Below are 21,308 nucleotides of genomic sequence, written 5' to 3'. Positions count from 1 at the left end.
GTAAACTCCCCAAGGAAAATTACTTTCTGGACGGCCTCGGAATTGCGGTCGAGTGGCAAAAATTTGTATAGACGTAAGTACTTGTTTTGACATTATCAACACAGTGGAAGAAAACGATAAGTTTTTTATCTGCCCTCATCAGAATGTTTGCTTGTTACAGATGACAGTTCTATTGTCTGATAGAGTATTAAATAAAGACTACAAAATTAAATTTTTGGGAGTTACGAGAGTATTATTCTAGGGGTGCGATTTGTATTTATTGTATGTATTCTCGAGTTTCGAAGCAAGTCTATTCCTTCATCAGTAGATCTGTAGAGCGCAATAGCTGTTAATCAGTGTAGCGTGCGTTGCACTGCGTCGCACAACGTGCAGCCGCGGGCTCCTATGTCTAGTGCACAACACTCACCTAGGCTGGCGGGGCTCAGCGTCTGGTTGTAGCCGTTCATTGTGGCCGATATCTGCATGGACTGCACGGGCTGCAGCTGCAAGGAAAGAGCAAAAGTTTCTCCACAGCACTAAAAATCATTGAAGGCAAGTTGGACAGCTTTTTTGCGAAAGAGGGCCAACCAATAAAATAATGGGGATGAGGGAAACATAGCTACAGTAGGCCTATATCCCTTACTTACAAACGGCTTTTAAGGAACCCGCAGGTACATTGCCGTCCTCACATAACCCCACCATCGGTCCCTATCCTGTACAAGATTAATCCACTCTCTTACCATCATATCCCATCTCCCTCAAATCCATTTTAACATTATTTTCCCATCTACGTCTCGGCCTACACAAAGATATATTTCCCTCTGGTCTCCCAACTAACATTATATACGCATTTCTGGATTCGCCCATACGTGCTACATGCCCTGCCCATCTCAAACGTCTGGATTTCATGTTCCTAATTATGTCAGATGAATAAAATGCATGCAGTTCTGCGTTGTGTAACTTTCTCCATTCTCCTGTAACTTTATCCTTTTTAGCCCCAAATATTTTTCTAAGAATCTTATTCTCAAACACTCTCTGTTACTGTTGCTCCAAGATATTTGAGTTTTTCCATCTCTTCAAAGGATAACTTTCCAATTTTTATATTTCCATTTCGTACAATATTCTGGTCACGAAACATAACCACATACTTTGTCTTTTCGGGATTTACTTCTAAACTTATCTCTTTACTTGCTTGAAGTAAAATTCCCGTGTTTTCCCTAATAGTTTGTGGACTTACTCCTAATATAGTCACGTCATCCGCATACACAAGGAACTGCAGTAACTCGTTCAATTCCAAACACTCTCTGTTATCCTGGACTTTCCTCATTGCATATTCTAGAGCAGTGGTCGTCAGCACTCGCTAAAATGTGCAAAGGGTAATCGGAGCCGTCCCGTGTGCCCCGTCGTGCAGCAGGAAGAGGTAGAGAGCATACCCGCTAATAGCTACGAGTGCACTATGGTGCACTGTTCTCTGCGGGTAAGAAACGCTAGCCCCAGGGTGCTCTGTGCTGACGACCGCTGTTCTAGAGCAAAGTTAAAAAGTAAAGGTGACAGTGCGTCTCCTTGCTTTAGCTCGCAGTGAATTGGAAAACATCTGACAGATCTGGCCTATACGGACTCTGCTGTAAGTTTCACTGAAACACATTTTAATTTTATTACTCGAACTAGGTTATTGGGAATACCAAATTCAATAAGAATATTATATACTTATATCTGCATTACAGAATTCAAAATTTCATCCCTCTCTATTGATTGTAAACAGTATTAGGATTAGCAGGAAACCGCTGAGACTGTTAATTAGGAGAATAATTTGTACTTAATCTACAACACTTTTCTACCCATCCCAATAACAGCGTTACCTATTGAGAACTAGCGGAACTATTTCAAAGTCTGTCAAATTGTTATATCTTTGCTTTTGGCTTACCCCTGGCTATAAAGTTCGCTTACACGATCAGAAAATTTTAGGTCAGATATTTTTTAAACGCCAGTGTACGTATTAGACATGTACTTATCGATACATAAAGCGATAACGAGTAAACTGTAGACAAAAATGGGGCAGATTTTATTAATCATCAAGTACTCCATATGTACGTATTAGACATGCGCTTATTGTACTCACATAAAGCGATAACGAGTATTGGTTTTATAACTAGTAGGCCTACAATATCGATATATATACGAGTAGATTATATCGATACACGATTTGGCATTTTGTTTCTCCACGCATAGACTATTCGTTTATGATCTGAAGTAAAGAACAGTGAAAGCCGTCCAATTGTTGTTCGTCATGTACTTATTGATATTGACTATCTAAATCAATAGCATCGACATTATACTGATATGATATCGATATGCCGATAAGCAGTATGTATGTATGTATGTATGTATGTATGTATGTATGTATGTATGTATGTATGTATGTATGTATGTAATGTTGTGTTATGTTATGTATGTATGTACACTACCGGTCAAAAGTTTTCGACCAGTTATGAAAACTAACACATTATTTCAATGTACAAAACACATCAGAAAAACTAAATAGACCAACAAAATAAATATTCTCTCTCTGCAGCATTATGATATGATAGAATATTCAAAACGAAATCCCTGTTTTAATCACAAATCCTAATTGTGATAGGTGATCGAAAAATTTTGACCGGTAGTGTGTGTGTGTGTGTGTGTGTGTGTGTGTGTGTGTGTGTGTGTGTGTATGTATGTATGTATGTATGTATGTATGTATACACACATTGATGTGAAACTTATGTAGGGCCTATACATATGTAGTTTGTATTGTAAAATTAGGTGCCCTTATTAATTAGGTTATTTTATGTATTATTATTAATTGTAATTATTGTGTGAAATTGTATTGTTTATTCTTATTGTATTGTGTATATAATTGTATTGTGTACTGTATAATTGCATTGTGTTTATTGTATTGTGTACTGTAATTTTATTGCGTATTGTTTATATTGTGTATACCATTGCTACCGGGTCCTTGGCCACTTGCAGTGTAAATAAATACATACATACATTCCTGCTATAAGTAGCAAAGGTGTAAATAGAAAATATATTTGAGCCGTTCAGAGGAGAAATGGTTTAAATCAGAAGTGGGTAATGAGGGTTAAAATAAACATTCTGTAAAATACAGTGCAAAGTAGCAATTAATATTCAATTTATTTACACTATTAGTAGTCAGTGGATAGCAAGAAAGTCATATTAATTGCTACCTTGCGCTGTATTTTACATAATTTTTACTTTAAACCTCATTACCCAATTTTGACTTAACACCACTTTTGCTCTGAACGGCTCATTTGAACAAATTCAATTAAACACTTGTGGTTGCTAGCTTACCTGCGACTGGAGCTGGCTGTACGGGTTAAAGCTCTGAGCGTGGGCCGTGGGGGTAGCCGCACTGCGGGCTTGGCAGGGAGGGTAGGACGCCTGAAGTGACCATGCGGCGCTGAAACATACAAAAGAAATCGCCTGACTTACTTACCGGTACTGTATGTAGTCTTCTTCTTGTACTTAAATTTACTTTCAATTTGTTTCCCAGAATTAAAATCGTAGTAACATATAAAAAGAATAGCTTTTTATGTCTGAGTAAACTATAGTTGTAACTTTAAAAAATAAATGAGTAATATAAAAACATAATGCCTCGCATTACTTGCCACTAATCCGATACGTATGAAATGGGGTTAAATCGACTGAGTGGCTAGTACATTCGCTATCGATGTAGGAAGCACAAAAAAAAATTAGTCTTGGGTGAAATTTGCAGTTGAAACTACCGAATCGTAATGTTCCCAAAAATGGAAGTCGCAGTTCAAATAAAAGGCGTTAAGCGCGGCTGGGTCTCTATAATTGAGATTTACGTCTATAATCACGTACCTACTGTATTACGCAAAGATAATTTCTCACGTACAAACAGAAATTGCTCCATGGCTCATATAGTTGGACCAAAGAGTTACTGTTGAGTTCATAGAATAATTTGTATACCTGTCTCTGATGCTCCCATAAGAAATAAGCACATGATTGTTCAGAAACCTATATTGCAGTTTTATTGTTTTGTGCACAAGATTTTCTGAAGTTATGGCTCTGTTAGCAGAAGACGAGACTATACTAAGGGATATGTTACTGGAGCTGAATTAAATCTGTGATGAAGATGGATGCAAGTAAGACGAAGACCATAATCATAGGAAGAAAAATTAAAAAGGTTAACTTGCGAATTCTAAATGAGGCAGTTGATCAAGTGGACAGTTTCAAATACTTGGGGTGTACTATAAGAAGTAACATGAGCTGCTGGCAGGAAGTCAAAAGGAGGATAGGTATAACAAAGAAAGCTTTTAATAGAAAAGTAACATCATCTGCGAACCTCTGGAGAAAAAAAAAAAACTAAGGAAGAGACTAATGAAGTGCTTTGTATAATGTGTGGCATTGTATGGGGCAGAAACATGGACATTACGACGAAGTGAAGTGAATAGAAGCATTTGAAATTTGGATATGGAGAAAAATGGAACATGTAAAGTGGACAGAGAGAATAAAAAATGAAGCTGTGTTGGAAAAAGTGTGTGAAGAAAGAATGGTGCTGAAATTGATCAGGAAGAGGAAAAGAAATTGGATGGGTCACTGGTTGAGAAGAAACTGTCTACTTAAGGTTGCACTGGAAGGAATGGTGAAAGGGAGAAGAGTTCGGGGCAGAAGAAGATAGACGACATTAAGATGTATGGATCCTATGAGGAGATAAAGAGGAAGGCAGAAAATAGGAAGGTTGGAGAACGCTGGGTTTGCAGTAAAAAACCTGCTCTTGGGCAGAACACTGAATGAAATGACCACGGTACGTGCACCCAGACTTTTACTTCATGTAAGATCCGTCATGTGTAAGTTTAGACTGTTTAGAGCATTGTTAAAGATATTCAGAAGTGCATTATGTCTTGTTCGACAATCTTATGTGTATTTCACTGTGCTTGCAATTGCCGTTTATTATGGTTATTAGTGTGCAAGACAAATTATAAGTTAAATTAAATCTTACTGGATGTCACATACAGTATACACTCACCTGGGATCGTACCGCGAGTATGATGGGTATGTTGACGGCGTTGCGAACAAGTTGCGTGTTCCTAGGGGCAGCTGGTGGTGGTGGTGATGTGCCGGAGTCCGGAAGGTGGAAGGATCGCCGAACAGTGCCTTGGCGTAGGGTGCCGTTGAGCGGTAGTGACGCTTCATGCGCCGTCGTCGTCGGTAGTTGCCATTCTCAAACATGTCCTCATGCTGCGGATCTGCATATACATAGTTAAGTGTTATACTTCACTGTAAAAAAAAAGCTGCGTCACACACATCAGCATGCGTCAATGTTATTCAAACGAGAAATTCTGTGCTCAACTCACTGACTTCCAAATAATGATAAACTAGAATATTTTTATTTACCTTACTCTATGTCTGTATTCGTATCAAATATCTGACCGCTCGTAAGAACCCACTGTGAGCAAGAAAAATGCTAGTACGAGTATAGTGGTAGGCCTACAGCATTAATACTTTTGTCATACCTGACAACTTCTTTTTGGAGAGAATGAAGCCTTGCAGACTAAATGGTAAGACTTTCGGTGTCGTACAAAAGAGAACTACGAATATGTTTCTAAGTGAGTCAACTTAAGACAAATTAATGTAAATTTCTCATTCACATCAGAATAATTAAGAAATTTTGCCTTACAAGCGTCTCATCTTAAAAATGCCATTGCCTTGGGTGGGCACAAAGTCTAGTTATCCCCTATAACTATCTCAAATATACACGCTATTTTTGTAATTCCGTTCATAATGCAGACTGCATCCCCTTTAAACTAACTGTGTGTCCTAAGTGTCCAAAATGTCATTATGTCCCCCATCATTATCCTATCACAAAATAATACGTCGCCAAGTTCGGTTTAACATTCGTCTCAGCATTGCTGGTGTAATCTGTTGGAAAGCGCGTCACGCGGCGTCCTTCATCAATGGAGTCATTCCGTTCCTGTGCAACAATGCTGTTCATGAAACATCACGGCGCATTTTCACTGGTTGTGAGTGAGCTCAGAGCTCCGAGGTGGTCAATCGAGAGGCGCTGGTAAGATGGATGACCCACGGCCAATCCAGTGTTGTGGGAACATCTCAATGAAATACTTACGGATGGAAATGGCATAACGAATCACCTATCTTACCAGCTCCTCTCGAATGGCCACCTTGCAGCCCTGACCTCACAAACTGTGACAATGCATTATGGGGTTTCATCAAGAGCACTGTTGCACAGAAATGGAACGACATCATTGGTGAATTGAAGGACGCCGTGCGACGCGCTTTCAAACAGATTACAACAGCAATGCTGAGGCAAATGTCACACCGGACCTGGCGACACATTATTTTGTGTGAGGATAATGATTGGAAAGATACTGACTCTTTGGACACTTTGGACACACAGTTAATGTAAAGTGGATGTATGTCTGCATTATGACCGGAATTACATAAATAGTGTGTATATTTGAGGTATTTATAGGAGATAGTGGGACTTTGTTCCCACTCTGTATACGGAGAACAATTCAGACAGGTCTTAGTAGACCATAACTAAAGATATTAGAAAGCAGTTTTATTAAGCAACCATTATTATTAATGCATTTTTCGACACTGACAAATAATAAAGTAGACCTATGTAAATACGGTGTTTGGGTATACAAAGGTATTCAAAAGAAAACACCTATAATCATTTTGTCCCAGAACCGGGAACTTTTCCATGTTGGAGGTTTATGTCGTTATTACGTTTTAAAACGACGTTTAACGAAAGTAACAGACTGTAACTCGGCTAGCCACAACATGTGTGCATTCTTGTCCTGCTGTGTGAAAATCATTTACTCGGCCAAAGTTACCAGCTTGAGCGGAGTATTGATAAAACTTTCAAAAATTATTTTTGCAATGGCGCAAACCGAAGTGTGTATAATACTTTCTGATATATATTATATTTTGAATCATCCGAACACAATGCATGGCATTAGTGCCCTTAACTAATCTATATTATATTTTGAATACTTTTCATCCGAACATAATGTATGGCATTAGTGCCCTCAATTAATCTAACATATTATTCCTTAAAGCGACTGAGAGAACTGATTTTCATATAGGCCCCTATACAGTATATATTTATTACTCACCTGGATGAACTTGACTTCTTGATTTGTTAATGCTATACAAATGTGCCTACACTCCAAAATTGATTAAGTACATGATGAAGAACCTTATCCCATAGCGATAAGTATTCCTGAATCTGTTGTTACAATTAAAGAATGACTGCGACATTGGGATCTTTTGTATAATGGATATACTAAATTCAATCAAAATAGAAGAAAGTTATGAGTACACACATATATCCCTGAAATAATTGGGAAGTTATGTTGAGCACACACATATATATCCATTAAATAATTATATCAAGCTAAATGTAAACCCATAGGCGTCATGAGAGAGGAAATGGAGGATAACAGAGAATTTCGCTTCCTTGACAACCAGTCTAGTACCTACTACTTTCAGTCTAAGAATCCTCTCTACTTCAAATGATGAACATTTTTCCTTAATCAATTTACAAAACTTACCACCAGAGTTGCTGCCTACAATTACAAAGTATACCTAACAAACAAAATGTAATCATAATAAATAAACAAACAATTTTCAGCTTAATGATTTTGCTAAGTTTTGTAATAAAATTATAAACTGTCTTGAAAATGTTCCCTATATCAAGTTTATTGATATCTAAGTTTACAATAATTATAATTATTATTGTAGCCTACAAAATTTTTCTAAACTTTCCCTTATTCAATATTTGTTAGCTTATTTAATTAGCTAAGTTTTATAAATTTATCGTGCTGATATAATTATACATTTTTCTGAAAATTTTTATCTTATTACGCAATTTTATCTTCTTTATTTTCCTTAAGTTTCATATTTTATTGCTATAATTATTATAAACTTACTTATAATATAGTTCCTCTTATTAAGCAATTCCTTTAGTTTAGTGATTGTCATAACTTTCATAATTGAACTAGTATAATTATCAATCGTCTCTTATTCTAATCGGTAGATGAACTAATTGCTGCTCAAATAGCCATCATTTACGTAATACACATTTTTTGTATTAGGTACACAATCACACGAAAACTGTACACGCACAAATTAAAACGGATTATGAATCAAAAGCAAAAATTGAAAAGTAGAGAATCCACAGATATAGCGATGTTGGGGAATCACGAACCACACATCATAATGTTTTACTCGGCCTATAAAACTAATTATTTTAAAATAATAGGCAAACATCAGTCGCATGTGAAGCAAATAGTGTTAAGTGACAATATTTAGATACGATCAGTAAAGCTCTCAAGTAAATCATATTTGTTTGCGCTTGTATCTTAATTATTATTGATGTTAAGGAAAAGTAAAATGTGAGAATGGAACTTGTTTTGTAGTATTGACATAGCCTTCAAAGGTTAGACGATTTACGACTTTCGTTTGATAAGATGGTGACTAATGAAGGTACAGGATGGGCAGCAATACATGTGCAGCAAGACAGCGAAGAAAGCAACAATTTGGTGAAGCGGAACATTTTTTCGAAAAAATACGGAGGTGAACATTGTGTGCGAAAAATGTTCCTTCTCGCATCACTAATTTCAAAGAGATTGAATTGACTAAGAATTCGTTCTTACCAAGTTATGCATCGTACCTGGGGTTTCTAGCCCTTAAACTGTAACAAAACTAACAATAATTAACAACAGGTCCCTAATACAAACAACAAACAAATTTCTTCGCTTACAAATCGATAATTACATTGGAAAAATCATATTGTTTCGCTATTAGATCTATGCAAGACATGGTAAATATCAATACCTTAAAACAGTATACTTTGCAAACTTATACACGCTAATGAGTTTTGGAATAATATTCTGGGGAAATTGCACAGATAGTAACAGTATATTCCTGCTACAAAAAAAGAGTAACTAGAATAAGAGTAGGTGCCAAATCTAGGGAATCGTGTACAAAGCTACAAATAATGCCCATGGCTTGTCGGTATATATATTTTCATTAATAAACTTCCTCCTATGTAATCGTGAAAACTGTGTAACTAATGCAACAGCTCACAGCATAAATACTCGTCAAAAAGGACTTTCATACTCCATCGGCAAGTCTATCGTGCTATCAAAACAGAGTGCGTTATATGACAGTAAAAATGTTTAACTAGTCTCCCTACAGACTCAAAACATATGATTATTTACGGCCAAATGAAAGAAGTACCTAATTTCTCACGCCTTTTATCCTGTAGGTGAATTTATGACATTCAACAACACTATATGAATATTTCTGTCTTGTATTAACAATCGATTTTAACCCTTTGTGTTGTACTAGTATAATGTAAAACTCATCTGTATATATTTCAACTAGACTGACTATAATTAAGATTTTGTAGTACTGTTAAGATTTTTTTTTTACATGTTCCATATTCTAGATGTGAAGTGATGTACAAATACCATGCAATATAAATAAATGCAATACAATACAAGAGGTGAATGAATACCTAGCGTCCAGTAGTTCCCCTTCCTTTCTCCACCGCCCTCTCGTGGCACCTTTATGAAGCATTCGTTGAGAGAGAGGTTGTGGCGAATAGAATTCTGCCAGCCTTTCTTGTTGCGCTCGAAATACGGGAATTTCGAAGTGATGTAGGCGTAAATTTCCGACAGAGTGGCGCGCTTATGGGCGCTGTTCTCGATGGCCATGGCGATTAGCGCCACGTAGGAATATGGCGGCTTTGTGTTCGGGTCGGATGACGTTAAATTGGCCGTAGTCGTTGGCGTCGAGGAGGCCGTAGGACTCTGGTTCGTCGTTTGTGCCGTGGCTGTATTGCCGGGCCCGTCTGTACTGCTGCCATTGCTACTGCCGCTGTAATAGAGACAGGCAATATGTTACGTCACATTTTACAACCCGACTTTAGAGTATACATGTTCGAACATCAGATGGATATCGAGATACTACAAATTTCTCCCTACTCCATAAGCATGCCAACAGTACGTGGAAGTGAGGCATGTAAACTAAAATAACAGAGTCCGTTGAAAACCGGTCAGAGTCCTTATGTTCAGTTCATGTTTGCCGAGTCTCTGTAGAACCGAAGCTCCCTTTGCGTTTGTACAATCTTTCCCCTTCCTTACATACGTTCTTTTCCCTTAGTTCCTCCTCTCCCTGCGCCTTTATGCTTTAGCTAAGTAAGATGCCAGGCACATATTTTGCGAAGTTATGCGTAGTAATGAGTATAGGTAATTTTTCTTGTTATTAATATGATATTCACAAAAATATACGTATAAATAAATAAAAAGATATGTATTTAAAAAACCGCCTATGTTCAAAATAATGACTAGCAATGTGCAATGTTCAAACATGAGAGAGGAAACCAAGACATTACAAACTTCGTCTTATTCCATATGAAAAACTAATTGCAAGATTTGTGCTCAAATCCTTAAGCGGTTTAAAATAATGTCCTGCAATGTTCGCACATGAAAGAGGCACCGAATACATTTTATTTTGTATGAAAAACTAATCGCAAGATCTTTACTAAAATCCTTAAGCAGGTTAAAACATGAAGGAGTGGTAGTGGAGGACAGCGAATATGTTTATAACAAGGTGAAACAAACACGACAGACCTTCTTCTACAAAGCGAACATCGATGAATGTGAACCTAGTCACAGTCTACTCGACTAGCTTGAATCGAACATAGTGCCTATAATGCACGTCGCTACTACTTTCATCATCTCTATAGTCACACAAATATTGTTACCGAGCAACTGTGATTTTTTTAAATATTATGTGAAGAATGTAATTATACCTACTTTATGTCGGTAATTGGTATAGTAACAACTGTCTTTTATTTTTAAAACAGCGTATCTCTTAGAATCATATCATCTCCTCTTCTGCTAACAACGCCGCATCATCAGCAAATCTTATACACTTTATTCTTCTTCCTCCTATTTTTACCCTTCCCATGTTCTGAAAACAGTTCACCAAATTCTCCAAGTAGATGTTGAACAGGGTAGATGATAAAGAGCATCTTTGTCGTACTTCTGTCCCTACTTCACTTCCTTTCAGACATTTCTTCTCCTATCCTGACTTTGACTCGTTGTTTCATATATAAGTTACTCAACAGCCTTCTGTCTTTCCAATCCACACTTATTTTCTTTAGGATCCCCATCAGTTTATTCCAATCAACTCTGTCAAAAGCCTTTTCTAAGTCTACATATACTACAGAGTGTAACGAAGTTTATGGTACAGTGAATTTTTTTTTTCAAATATTTGATGGTAAATATCACATTTTCAGCCAAATTATTAATAAAGAATTGCATCACACCACAATCAAGTAGTACCAATTCCTACACCATAAAATTTGGTCATGGTTCCTGAGAAAATGGAAACTAAACAAGAGAATAATTTTAATATATTGTTATAGAAACTTTTGTTACACTCTGTACATACACTTCTTTATTCTTCTCTATGTATCTTTCGCCGATTGTTCGTAGCAGTTCAATTGCATCTCTCGTACATTTTCCCTTTCTGATAATGGAGGGGGAGGGAGGGAATTAGAGGAAGGGGGAGGGGGAGGCAAATTTTTTTTCCATGCTTGAAAATGGAAATATTATCCAACTCCCAATTGGAATTGAAATGGAGCCTACTTTTTTTATTTCTTCACAGCACTCATTATGATTGCAAAAAGACACCACAAAAAAGAGAGAAAATAAAAATGCGACACTGTTCACTGACTGATGACAAACAGATTGCCTTGCCTGTCCTAAGGATGGAGGAAGGGAATGAGCAGATGATTGCGTTATTGCCAAATCATACCTGGAGACTGATCAATAATAGTGACATTTTCGGCCGCGATCTACCGAAAAGATCTTCGCGATCGACTGGTTGATAATCCCGGCGCTACTGGGAATCGAATTCGGTTTATAGATTGAAACTCGACCGCTTGAAGCACGGCGGAGGGCCATTATAAAATATGTAAACATTAGTGATTGTCTGCAATGGGAATTCTTGAAATTGTTTATCAAATTAATTATTAATTTCTTCATTCAAATGCCGATAACACAACTCACCAGATTTTGTTGGCTACGTCCTCCAGGTGGCGCTGTGTGGCGACCAGCGCGTGCTGCAGAGTCTGGTGGTGATGATGTTGATGCGCTTCCTCCTTGACGGGTGTGAGGGAAGGTGGCGGTTCTGATTCGTAGCCCGACACTGCAGACACAAGAATTCAAGTCATTTTCATTATGTTCTAATGTGTGTCTCACCTTAGTTGAATATAATTTGCCTAACGAACGATTGTATAGGAGACAGTTGAGAACCAGCCAAATGCTACCCACGTCATAGGCGAGAAAATGGATGAAACACAAATCTCATAATATATTTTATATAGTTTGCAAGAGTTAAGGTATAATCATATCAATTAGTCTACATTTCCGTTAGTTGTGTACTCGTATTTCCATAAACTCGTTACAAGACACAAATGAAACCAATATTGCACATCTAAATAAAAAAAGAAGAGAGTCAAACCTAAAAGGGACTGCACTCCTGCCGCTCTCGGCACTACAGCCTGACGAGTAGATTGCCAACTCTTATAAAGATAACGTTCTTGCAGTTTTACGGCACTACAGTCTGACAAGTGCTCGTTCGCGTAACTAATGAATTATATACTGCATTTACGGAAATTACTATAATCTTATCTGAATTTCAGAGCATTTGCTGAAACTGTCCTCCATTATATTCTTTCTATACACATATTGCAATGAGATAAAAATTTGGACACACTATACAAGACGTCGGAAAACTGAACGCATTATAAGAATCGACTGCTTATCTGATGGACTGAACAAAAAAGAGTTTCAAAGATAGTAATCCTAGATAACGTAGACCTCTATGGGCTTAGTATCAACTTCAACATCTTAGTTTCAAGTTGAACATTGAACTATAGTCGTGTCGCTGTTATTTCCGGCGTGACTCCTCTTTGCTTACGCTTTAGGAAGTGAAGGCTCTATAAAGTCTAACAGGTAATATCGTTCGCCATTTCTATTCTTTCGTTGCCGAGCTACCAGACGAGGAATCTATCTGCCGCACCGTAAAATATTTTTATGTCGTAGCTCCTATGACAATAAATCAAACGCACTGTAATTGAGCAAATATTGAGCTGCAAATAACGTCCTCGTGTGCTTTCTGCAAATGTCAACGAAAGAACAAAAATGGCGGGCGATTATATTAAATATTTAACGAGCCTTAGGAAGTGCATAACGTCATCAGCAGCGAATAAGAAGACGCACACGTTTAAATGTAGCCGACCTGCAACATGATCGGCTGCCGGAAATATGAGCGACGAGACTATAGCAAGCCGCCTTCGTGGCTCAGCAGAATACTGCTTACGACGACCGTGGACAAGAGTTGATATCTTTGCGGCCAAAGGCGGAATTGTAATCACTGTGGACAAAGCCAACGTTGTACATTTCTCACATTTTTCTCTCGTCAGTCCAACTCTCTCAGCAAATTTTCCATTTCGAAATATAGGCCAATCTTATGTTTACATGACGCCGAATCGGCCACCCAACACTATAGGCCTAAGATTGATAGATGGAAGTGGTGGTGGGTTATAGATAGCAGTGATACTGGTATTAGACTATTTGTTGGTAACAGTTATATTGGTATTAGTTACTTATTGGTGAGAGTGACACTGGTATAGAATACAGTCATTCATATTGCTATCTTATTGGTGTCAGTGATACCCATACCAATATCATTACTTATTGGTGGAAGTTATGCTAATATCATTACTTAATGGTGGCACTTATACTAATAGCATTACTTACTGGTGACAGTGATACCGGTACTGATATATTAATTATTAGTGGCAGTGATACAGTTATTGATATTGTTACTTATTGGTGGCAGTGATACCGATACTGATATTATTACTAATTGCTGTCTGTGATACCGATAGTGATATATTAATTATTGGTGGCAGTGATATAGTTGCTGATATTGTTACTTATTGGTGCAGTGATACCGATACTGATATTATTACTTATTGGTGTCTGTGATACCGGTACTGATATATTTACTTATTGGTGGCAGTTACTGATATTGTTACTTATTGGTGCAGTGAAACCGATACTGATATTATTGGTAGGTTAGCGGTGTCAAAGAGGACGGAAGCTTTGTAGTTTCAATAATTTTAATTATGTCGCGCTGTCCATTGTCGTCAAGTCTTTTGAAGGCCGCTCTAATACTCCACGCGGAGTGTATGGACGGAAGCTTTGTAGTTTCAATAATTTTAATTATGTCGCGCTGTCCACTGTCGTCAAGTCTTTTGAAGGCCGCTACAATACTCCACGCGGAGTGTATATATAAACCAGAGTTGCAAATTTTAGCAGTGTGTCTTGTTCCATGTTATATTAATATATAGCAGCAACAAACAAGACGTGACAACGTCGCTTTTTCATTTTATTATCGGTGCATGCAATAAAGACCTACAAATCTTAAAAGGAATGCCGCTGCCTAATAATTAAACGAGGCTACTATACCGGTACTGATATATTACTTATTGGTGGCAGTTACTGATATTGTTACTTATTGGTGGCAGTGATACCGATACTGATATTATTACTAATTGGTGTCTATAATACCGGTACTGATATCATTACTTATTGGTGGCAGTTGATATCATTACTTATTGGTGGCAGTTATACTGATATCATTACTTATTGGTGGCAGTTATACCGATATCATTACTTATTGGTGGCAGTTATACTGATATCATTACTTATTGGTGGCAGTTATACCGATATCATTACTTATTGGTGGCAGTTATACCGATATCATTATTTATTGGTGGCAGTTATACTGATATCATTACTTATTGGTGGCAGTTATACCGATATCATTACTTATTGGTGGCATACCGATATCATTACTTATTGGTGGCATACCGATATCATTACTTATTGGTGGCAGTTATACTGATATCATTACTTATTGGTGGCAGTTATACCGATATCATTACTTATTGGTGGCAGTTATACTGATATCATTACTTATTGGTGGCAGTTATACTGATATCATTACTTATTGGTGGCAGTTATACTTGTGTTACTATTGATGGCAGATATAGTCGGTATAGTAGAATTCATGGCAGTAACACTTGCTGGAGTTGTTAGAATGCTCAGTTTATATTCTTAGCGGAGTGAGACTCAATTAAATTTGTTAATATTTTATTTTGTTGATTTACTGATGTGTTATTTAAGTGTTTATTGGAATTTTTTATTCAAACTCTTGTCTGGAGACACTTGCTTTGAATATAGAAACAACTGCCTCGAACTGATACATTATCAGACTTTCAAGTACAATTCATTCATTCATAGTTTCCTGCCCGAGGGGTCTTTCACTGCAAACCCAATTCGTGCTCCTCTTAGTCTCCGCATACGATTCATATTATCTTAAAAATAAACATTTTTATAATACACTATTCTTCAAACTATATGCATATTAAAACTGAAAATTGCAGTTATATTGAAACAACATAGCATTTCCCAATAAGATCAACTGTTTTAGGAACCCAGACAATAATAGCCGCATGTGTGACAGCGCTAGCGAGTTGGTTTTCAGTCCTCCAACAGCCAATCAAGGCAAGCAGATCACTGATGTTATTGACATGCAGTATTCTATTTTTATTTTGTAGAAATTGTCAAGTATTTAGGCCTACAAGGGTGATGGAGAAAATGCAGTATAATAGAGGAAAAAAATGTAGTAATTGGTTGTTTAGAAAACTTCCCAGATACCTAATAGTTTCGTTATTTTCCCTTCGTACTTTGCAATGAAATTACGATGTTCTGTTTCGCTCTTAAGTCGTGTCTTACGTAATCTGACAAATCTTCTCGAACCACAGAAAAATTCATAAGCATATTATTTTATTTGAATAGGTCGTTTTCATGTGAAAATAAGTTTCGTGTCTGAAGTGAAAGCAGCATTATTCCTGTTTGTGTATGATAAAATGTTTACAAACCTCTGTCCGCTCCAGCTTTGTCAATTATACTCAATTAGCAGTGACTCAGAAGCGAGGAGCTCACCTACACACAGCTACGATCCATAAACAAAAGCTAGCGAGGCCCTTCAACAATGAAACACGATACTTTGTGTTGTGCTTTCGTTGTTGTTGTTGTTGTCCCCCCTCTATTCACTGGAGCAACTTCCTCCTTCCCTCTTCCCCCCACCCTTGCTATTTCGTTATTTTATTTTCTTTATTATGTTCTTTTATTTCAGACACAGAAATAGAGTTTTATTTTCCTCTGCCATTCTTTTTTTCTCTCATCGTCTGTTATTGCAGACTCGCGATCTTTCTTCTCTTGTTTTAATTTCATTACTTCCCATTAGAAACAAGTGAACAGCTACAAAGTTTACTTGGTAAAGAAACACATTTTTATTCCGATCTAAATATTTCCTTCTTTCCTCTTTCCCCCAACGATCCACTCCACCCCCACGCAGTTATTTGATTGTGTTCATATAACGCACTTTATTTACTAAACTATATTTCTTTTAATGGTCTGAGGAAATTGAACGTCTGTTGTATGAATTTGAATCGAGTATTTGTAAATATCAGTGTTATTTATACATTTTCCTCTTTATACGTCTCTCATTATTTCATTTTAAATTATAATTGTTTCTGGAAAGGCGGAAAATGGTTCAGCTGATATCTGCAAGCAGTTTAGCTTACATATCTCTGCATGGACTATTTATTTATTTATTTATTTATTTATTTATTTATTTATTCTGGTGTAGTTAAGGCCATCAGGCCTTCTCTTCCACAACACCAGGAATACAAATACAATAACAGAAATAAAAAGGAAAAAAAAACACTATAAACGAAGTAAAGTCACACAAAAATATACACAGGTTGCAGTCACACAAACTTTAAATGAGTGATTAAGTATAATTAATTGTATCCTAATTAACTAACATAAACAAGAAACTTGCGATTTTAATCTGGAGTAAAAAAAAAACACAAATCGACACTTCTAGCAATATCTAAAAAGCATTAAACAAGACAAAATTTTCCAATTTAATTTTGAATTGTGATAAAGTCCGGCAGTCCCTGACATCATTAGGTAGCGAATTCCAGAGACGAGGTATTTCTACAGTGTACGAGGATGAGTATAGAGACGTTCTATGATGAGGGATAGAAAGAAGTGCTTGATGTCGGTTTCGAAGAGTTGTAAGAAATTGAAAGCGCGATAAGAGATAATTCGGAGTAGAAGTATGCATGATTCTAAATAGAAGAGACAGTGAATGCATTGTTCTTCGTTCCTTCAGACGCACCCATGAAAGTAACTGGAGGGAAGGTGTTATATGGTCAAATTTACGAGTATTGCAGATGAATCGTATGCACACATTATGAACACGTTGTAGTCTCTCAGCTAAGAGTGAACTTACATTAGTTAGTAAGGAATCGCAATAATCAAAATGGGGCATTACAAGCGTCTGAATAAGATTCTTTTTTAGACTAAGTGGTAGAAATTCTTTCATATGAAACAAAGAGTGAAGTTGAGAAAATATTTTTTTGCAAGTGTGTGTTACTTGGGTGTTCCAATTTAGATCGCTATGTAACACACTAAATAAAATGTCATCGAATTTTATGTTTGTCCGTTCACCTTGCGACAAGACCGCGTAGTCCCACTTCATATGTCACTCCCATAATAATAATAATAATAATAATAATAATAATAAGAAGAAGAAGAAGAAGAAGAAGAAGAAGAATACCTATTATAATTATTATTATTATTATTATTATTATTATTATTATTGTTGTTGTTAAAGAAAGAGAATATTAGTGTAAGTTTACGAATATATCTGGACCATACACTACACATGCCGTGTTGATATTGGGGTCATATTTGCGTGTGTGTCACGAATTGTCTTGGTTAATTGTGTATTTCTATGATCTCTATAACAAATGGCCTACATCCGGTTTCTTCAAAACATTACAGAAGCAGAGCCGGAGAATTTAATATTTAGTACAGAGTCGAAAATTATTTGTAAGAAAAGAACAGTTTTCTTGCTCATAAAGAAAGACGCAAGAAGTAAAAAAAAAACTTTGTCGCCAACATTTTACAAAGCAAGAAAGGGAACAAAAAGTAGCAATGGAACCAACAGTTCCGATATAATAATAATAATAATAATAATAATAATAATAATAATAATTTATTTTAGCTGGCAGAGTTAAGGCCGTAAGGCCTTCTCTTCCACTCAACCAGCAAAAAGTATGCATATATATACACACACACACACACACACACACACACACACACACACACACACACACACATATATATATATATATATACAAAGAATTCAACAATTTGATTTAGATAAGAGCTACATGTATACAAGATTTATTTACGAATTAAACAACAAAATACTATGAACTGTTACTTAAACACTGAAATACAAACTATGCAGCAGAATTAAGCTAAAATACATATAATGTTAATATATTTCAAATAATGTGAGATAATAGAAAGAGATTATTATGAGACAATTTTGAAAATACAGCACTATCAGGATGCATGTCTAAAGGAAGGAGTAGCAATGTAGACAGTGATAGTTTAAGTCAGTATGGAGTAAAATGCTAAGAAGGTTATCTTTTAAACTGTTTTTAAAAGTGTTTATTGTCTTGCAGCCCCTAGTACTTCGTGACAGGGAATTCCATTGTCGCGAGGTGGATACTGTAAAAGATGATGAATAACGAGATGTTCTATGAAGAGGTATACTTAACGCGCCACAGATAAGTGATCTGGTATTTACGTCGTGGTTAGAGTATAGATAAGAGAAACGAGACGAAAGATAATTTGGTGTTGAAGTGTGCAGAATTCGAAAGAGTAAAGAAAAGAGTGTAAAGTTCTACGTTCTTTAAGTCGGAGCCACGAAAGACTTGCGAAGGACGGTGATATGTAATCATCGGATTTTAGGCACTAAAAATTGCAGTTTTAGGCGCCTAAAATAAGCTCAAAATTTGTAAAATTAGGCTCTATTTTAATGAAAATAGGCATTTTAGGCACATCAAGGTATCATACTTATTTCTTTCACTGAAATTTTTAGTTATACATTAAAATACGCACAAAAAAGTATGTTTAAACATTAAAAAAAGAATACTATATTATATTTATAAACAGAGCTGCACAAATTTAATATATTGAAACTAATGAAATAATGATTATTGATATCAAGATTACTCATTTTAAGTTATTGAAATTCAGTTCCATGCTCAGACTTTATTATAATTATCTGCACAGTACACCACCAGAATTTTTTCTAAATTCTCCACAGTTAACCTTTGCCTTTTGTCACTGAGAATCATTTTGAAAGCAGAAAAACCTCTTTCAACCGAAACTGATGTGAGAGGCGCAAATTTTAAATTAGGTACAATAGAAACATCAATACTTACTGGAACATTTACACTTTCCCCCGATATCACTCTTGATACTTTTTCCAACAATGAAAATCCTACATTCTTATTTAATACGTTGTCCCACTTATTTTTAACTTTTTTCCCAGTTTCGCCCAAAGCAGAATGTACGTTCACTTGAGCTTCCTTTACTATTGCTATTTGGCTAAAAGGAGATTGTTTTTCACGTTCTAATTGTTCAATGCTTGCAGGTATGAAAGAAAAGTTTGATGTTATGTAGGCAATATCGTTTTTCACTCGTGAGTCATTCAGACAATCTTTCACTGCTTTCACACACGCTGCACTATCAGTTTCAAGTAATTTATCAATAACTGTGACCACTTCTTTAAAATACTTAGAATAATACACCACTGACTGAATCCAGGTTCCCCATCGTGTAACAACCGGCTGAGGTGGGAGTGGGATATCTGGAAAGTTCTCTCTGAATATTGAAATCCTGGATGGGGCTTTACAAAAACATTTTTTTGTGTTAGAAATAAACGAATTGACAAGAGGAAATTCATTCCGGATTGTTTCAGAAACCCTGTGAAGGCCATGTGCTAGACAGGTTACATGCGTGAGGTTAGGATAAAATGTTTTAAGAAGTGGAGCTGCAGCAACCATGTATGAGGCAGTATCAGTACAAAATAACAGAACTTTAGAATCGTCTATATTACCTGAGTATAAAGACTGTAGGCCTTTATTTACAAAATAAGCAATGGCTTGGCTATTCACTTTCGAAAGTTCCTTAATACATACGAGGTGTGGAATCGAAGGTCCATCAGGACTAAATTTTCCTACTACCATATTTGCTATATACCTATTCATAGGATCTGAGGTTTCATCCACAGAGACCCATATGTAAGAATCACCTATATCCTCCCGAATGGAAGCTAAAGTTTCATTGTATATTCTAAGTAATTTTTTCTTAGGGTCGACTCAGATGGGATATTTTGTTTGCAGTATTTTTGTAAAAACTGTCTTAAAACCGGATTTTCAATTGCATTCCAGGGAATGTTAGCAGCAACAAACGCTCTGGTTAAATCAGCATAGAAATTGCTGCTGAGATTGGATAAAGTAGGCTGTGTTAGTAAAGTTTGTTGCAGTTGATTTTTCTGCTGAGCTTTAGCCTTATGAGCCGCTCCTTCCACAAGCTGCTTTAGGTGGCACTTCTTTTCTTGCGAAATATAAAAATGTAAAGTAAACTGAATTAAAATAAAATCCTAATTCTTGTATTGCCGTATTTCTATCACAAAGTTAGTGGGTTCGAACAATCAAAATTTTAATGACCTGCAAATACTTTAACTATCGGAATTTAAAAGGTTAAAGTGTAGTGGTCTTAAAAAGAATTATACCTCAGGATAGCTCAGTCAATGTATAAATATTATAGGCCTACTCATTAAAATTAATAGAATTTATATATTTCAACTATTGTTACATACCTGTTTGCTACAAATCTTGCAGAATATTATTTTTCCATCATAAGTGAATTCTGAATATTCTGTTAGCCATTGCCGGATCAATGTAGATTTTGCACTTACATTTTTCGGCATTATCGCGTTAAACTTCACAGGAAAACGTCCTACCACTCAAAACTTCTCAACACAAATAAGGTGAGGGAAAGAGCAACTGTTAACGAGCATTCAAATGAACCGTTGTTATTGAGATTCAATTGGACAAAAATACAAAGTTCCACTTATTGTTGCATTTCCTGGTAGTGTTAACACTAGGAGGGCCATTCTTTTAAATATTTTGTAACGGTTTATCCTACTAATTCGCAGTTTTAAGACTTTTCATAAATATTTCAAAA

The 21,308-nt window shown here is 36.2% G+C and overlaps 1 protein-coding gene across 1 annotated transcript in view; it reads right to left on the bottom strand.

Annotated features, from left to right (window-relative positions):
* The window catches only part of LOC138705929 (forkhead box protein L2-like), a 196,982-nt gene that overhangs the window by 25,585 nt on the left and 150,089 nt on the right, over positions 1–21,308 (bottom strand). The window contains exons 3-7 of the mRNA XM_069834719.1: positions 12,117–12,255; positions 9,554–9,915; positions 5,033–5,252; positions 3,331–3,439; positions 407–482 (exon numbers count right to left, since the gene is read on the bottom strand). Of these exons, the coding sequence (XP_069690820.1) occupies positions 407–482; positions 3,331–3,439; positions 5,033–5,252; positions 9,554–9,915; positions 12,117–12,255 (906 nt within the window). The remainder of the gene's footprint in view (positions 1–406; positions 483–3,330; positions 3,440–5,032; positions 5,253–9,553; positions 9,916–12,116; positions 12,256–21,308) is intronic.

The sequence above is a fragment of the Periplaneta americana genome, chromosome 9 (assembly GCF_040183065.1).
Source record: "Periplaneta americana isolate PAMFEO1 chromosome 9, P.americana_PAMFEO1_priV1, whole genome shotgun sequence".
NCBI classification, from domain to species: domain Eukaryota; kingdom Metazoa; phylum Arthropoda; class Insecta; order Blattodea; family Blattidae; genus Periplaneta; species Periplaneta americana.
This window is presented reverse-complemented; position numbering and strand designations above follow the sequence as displayed.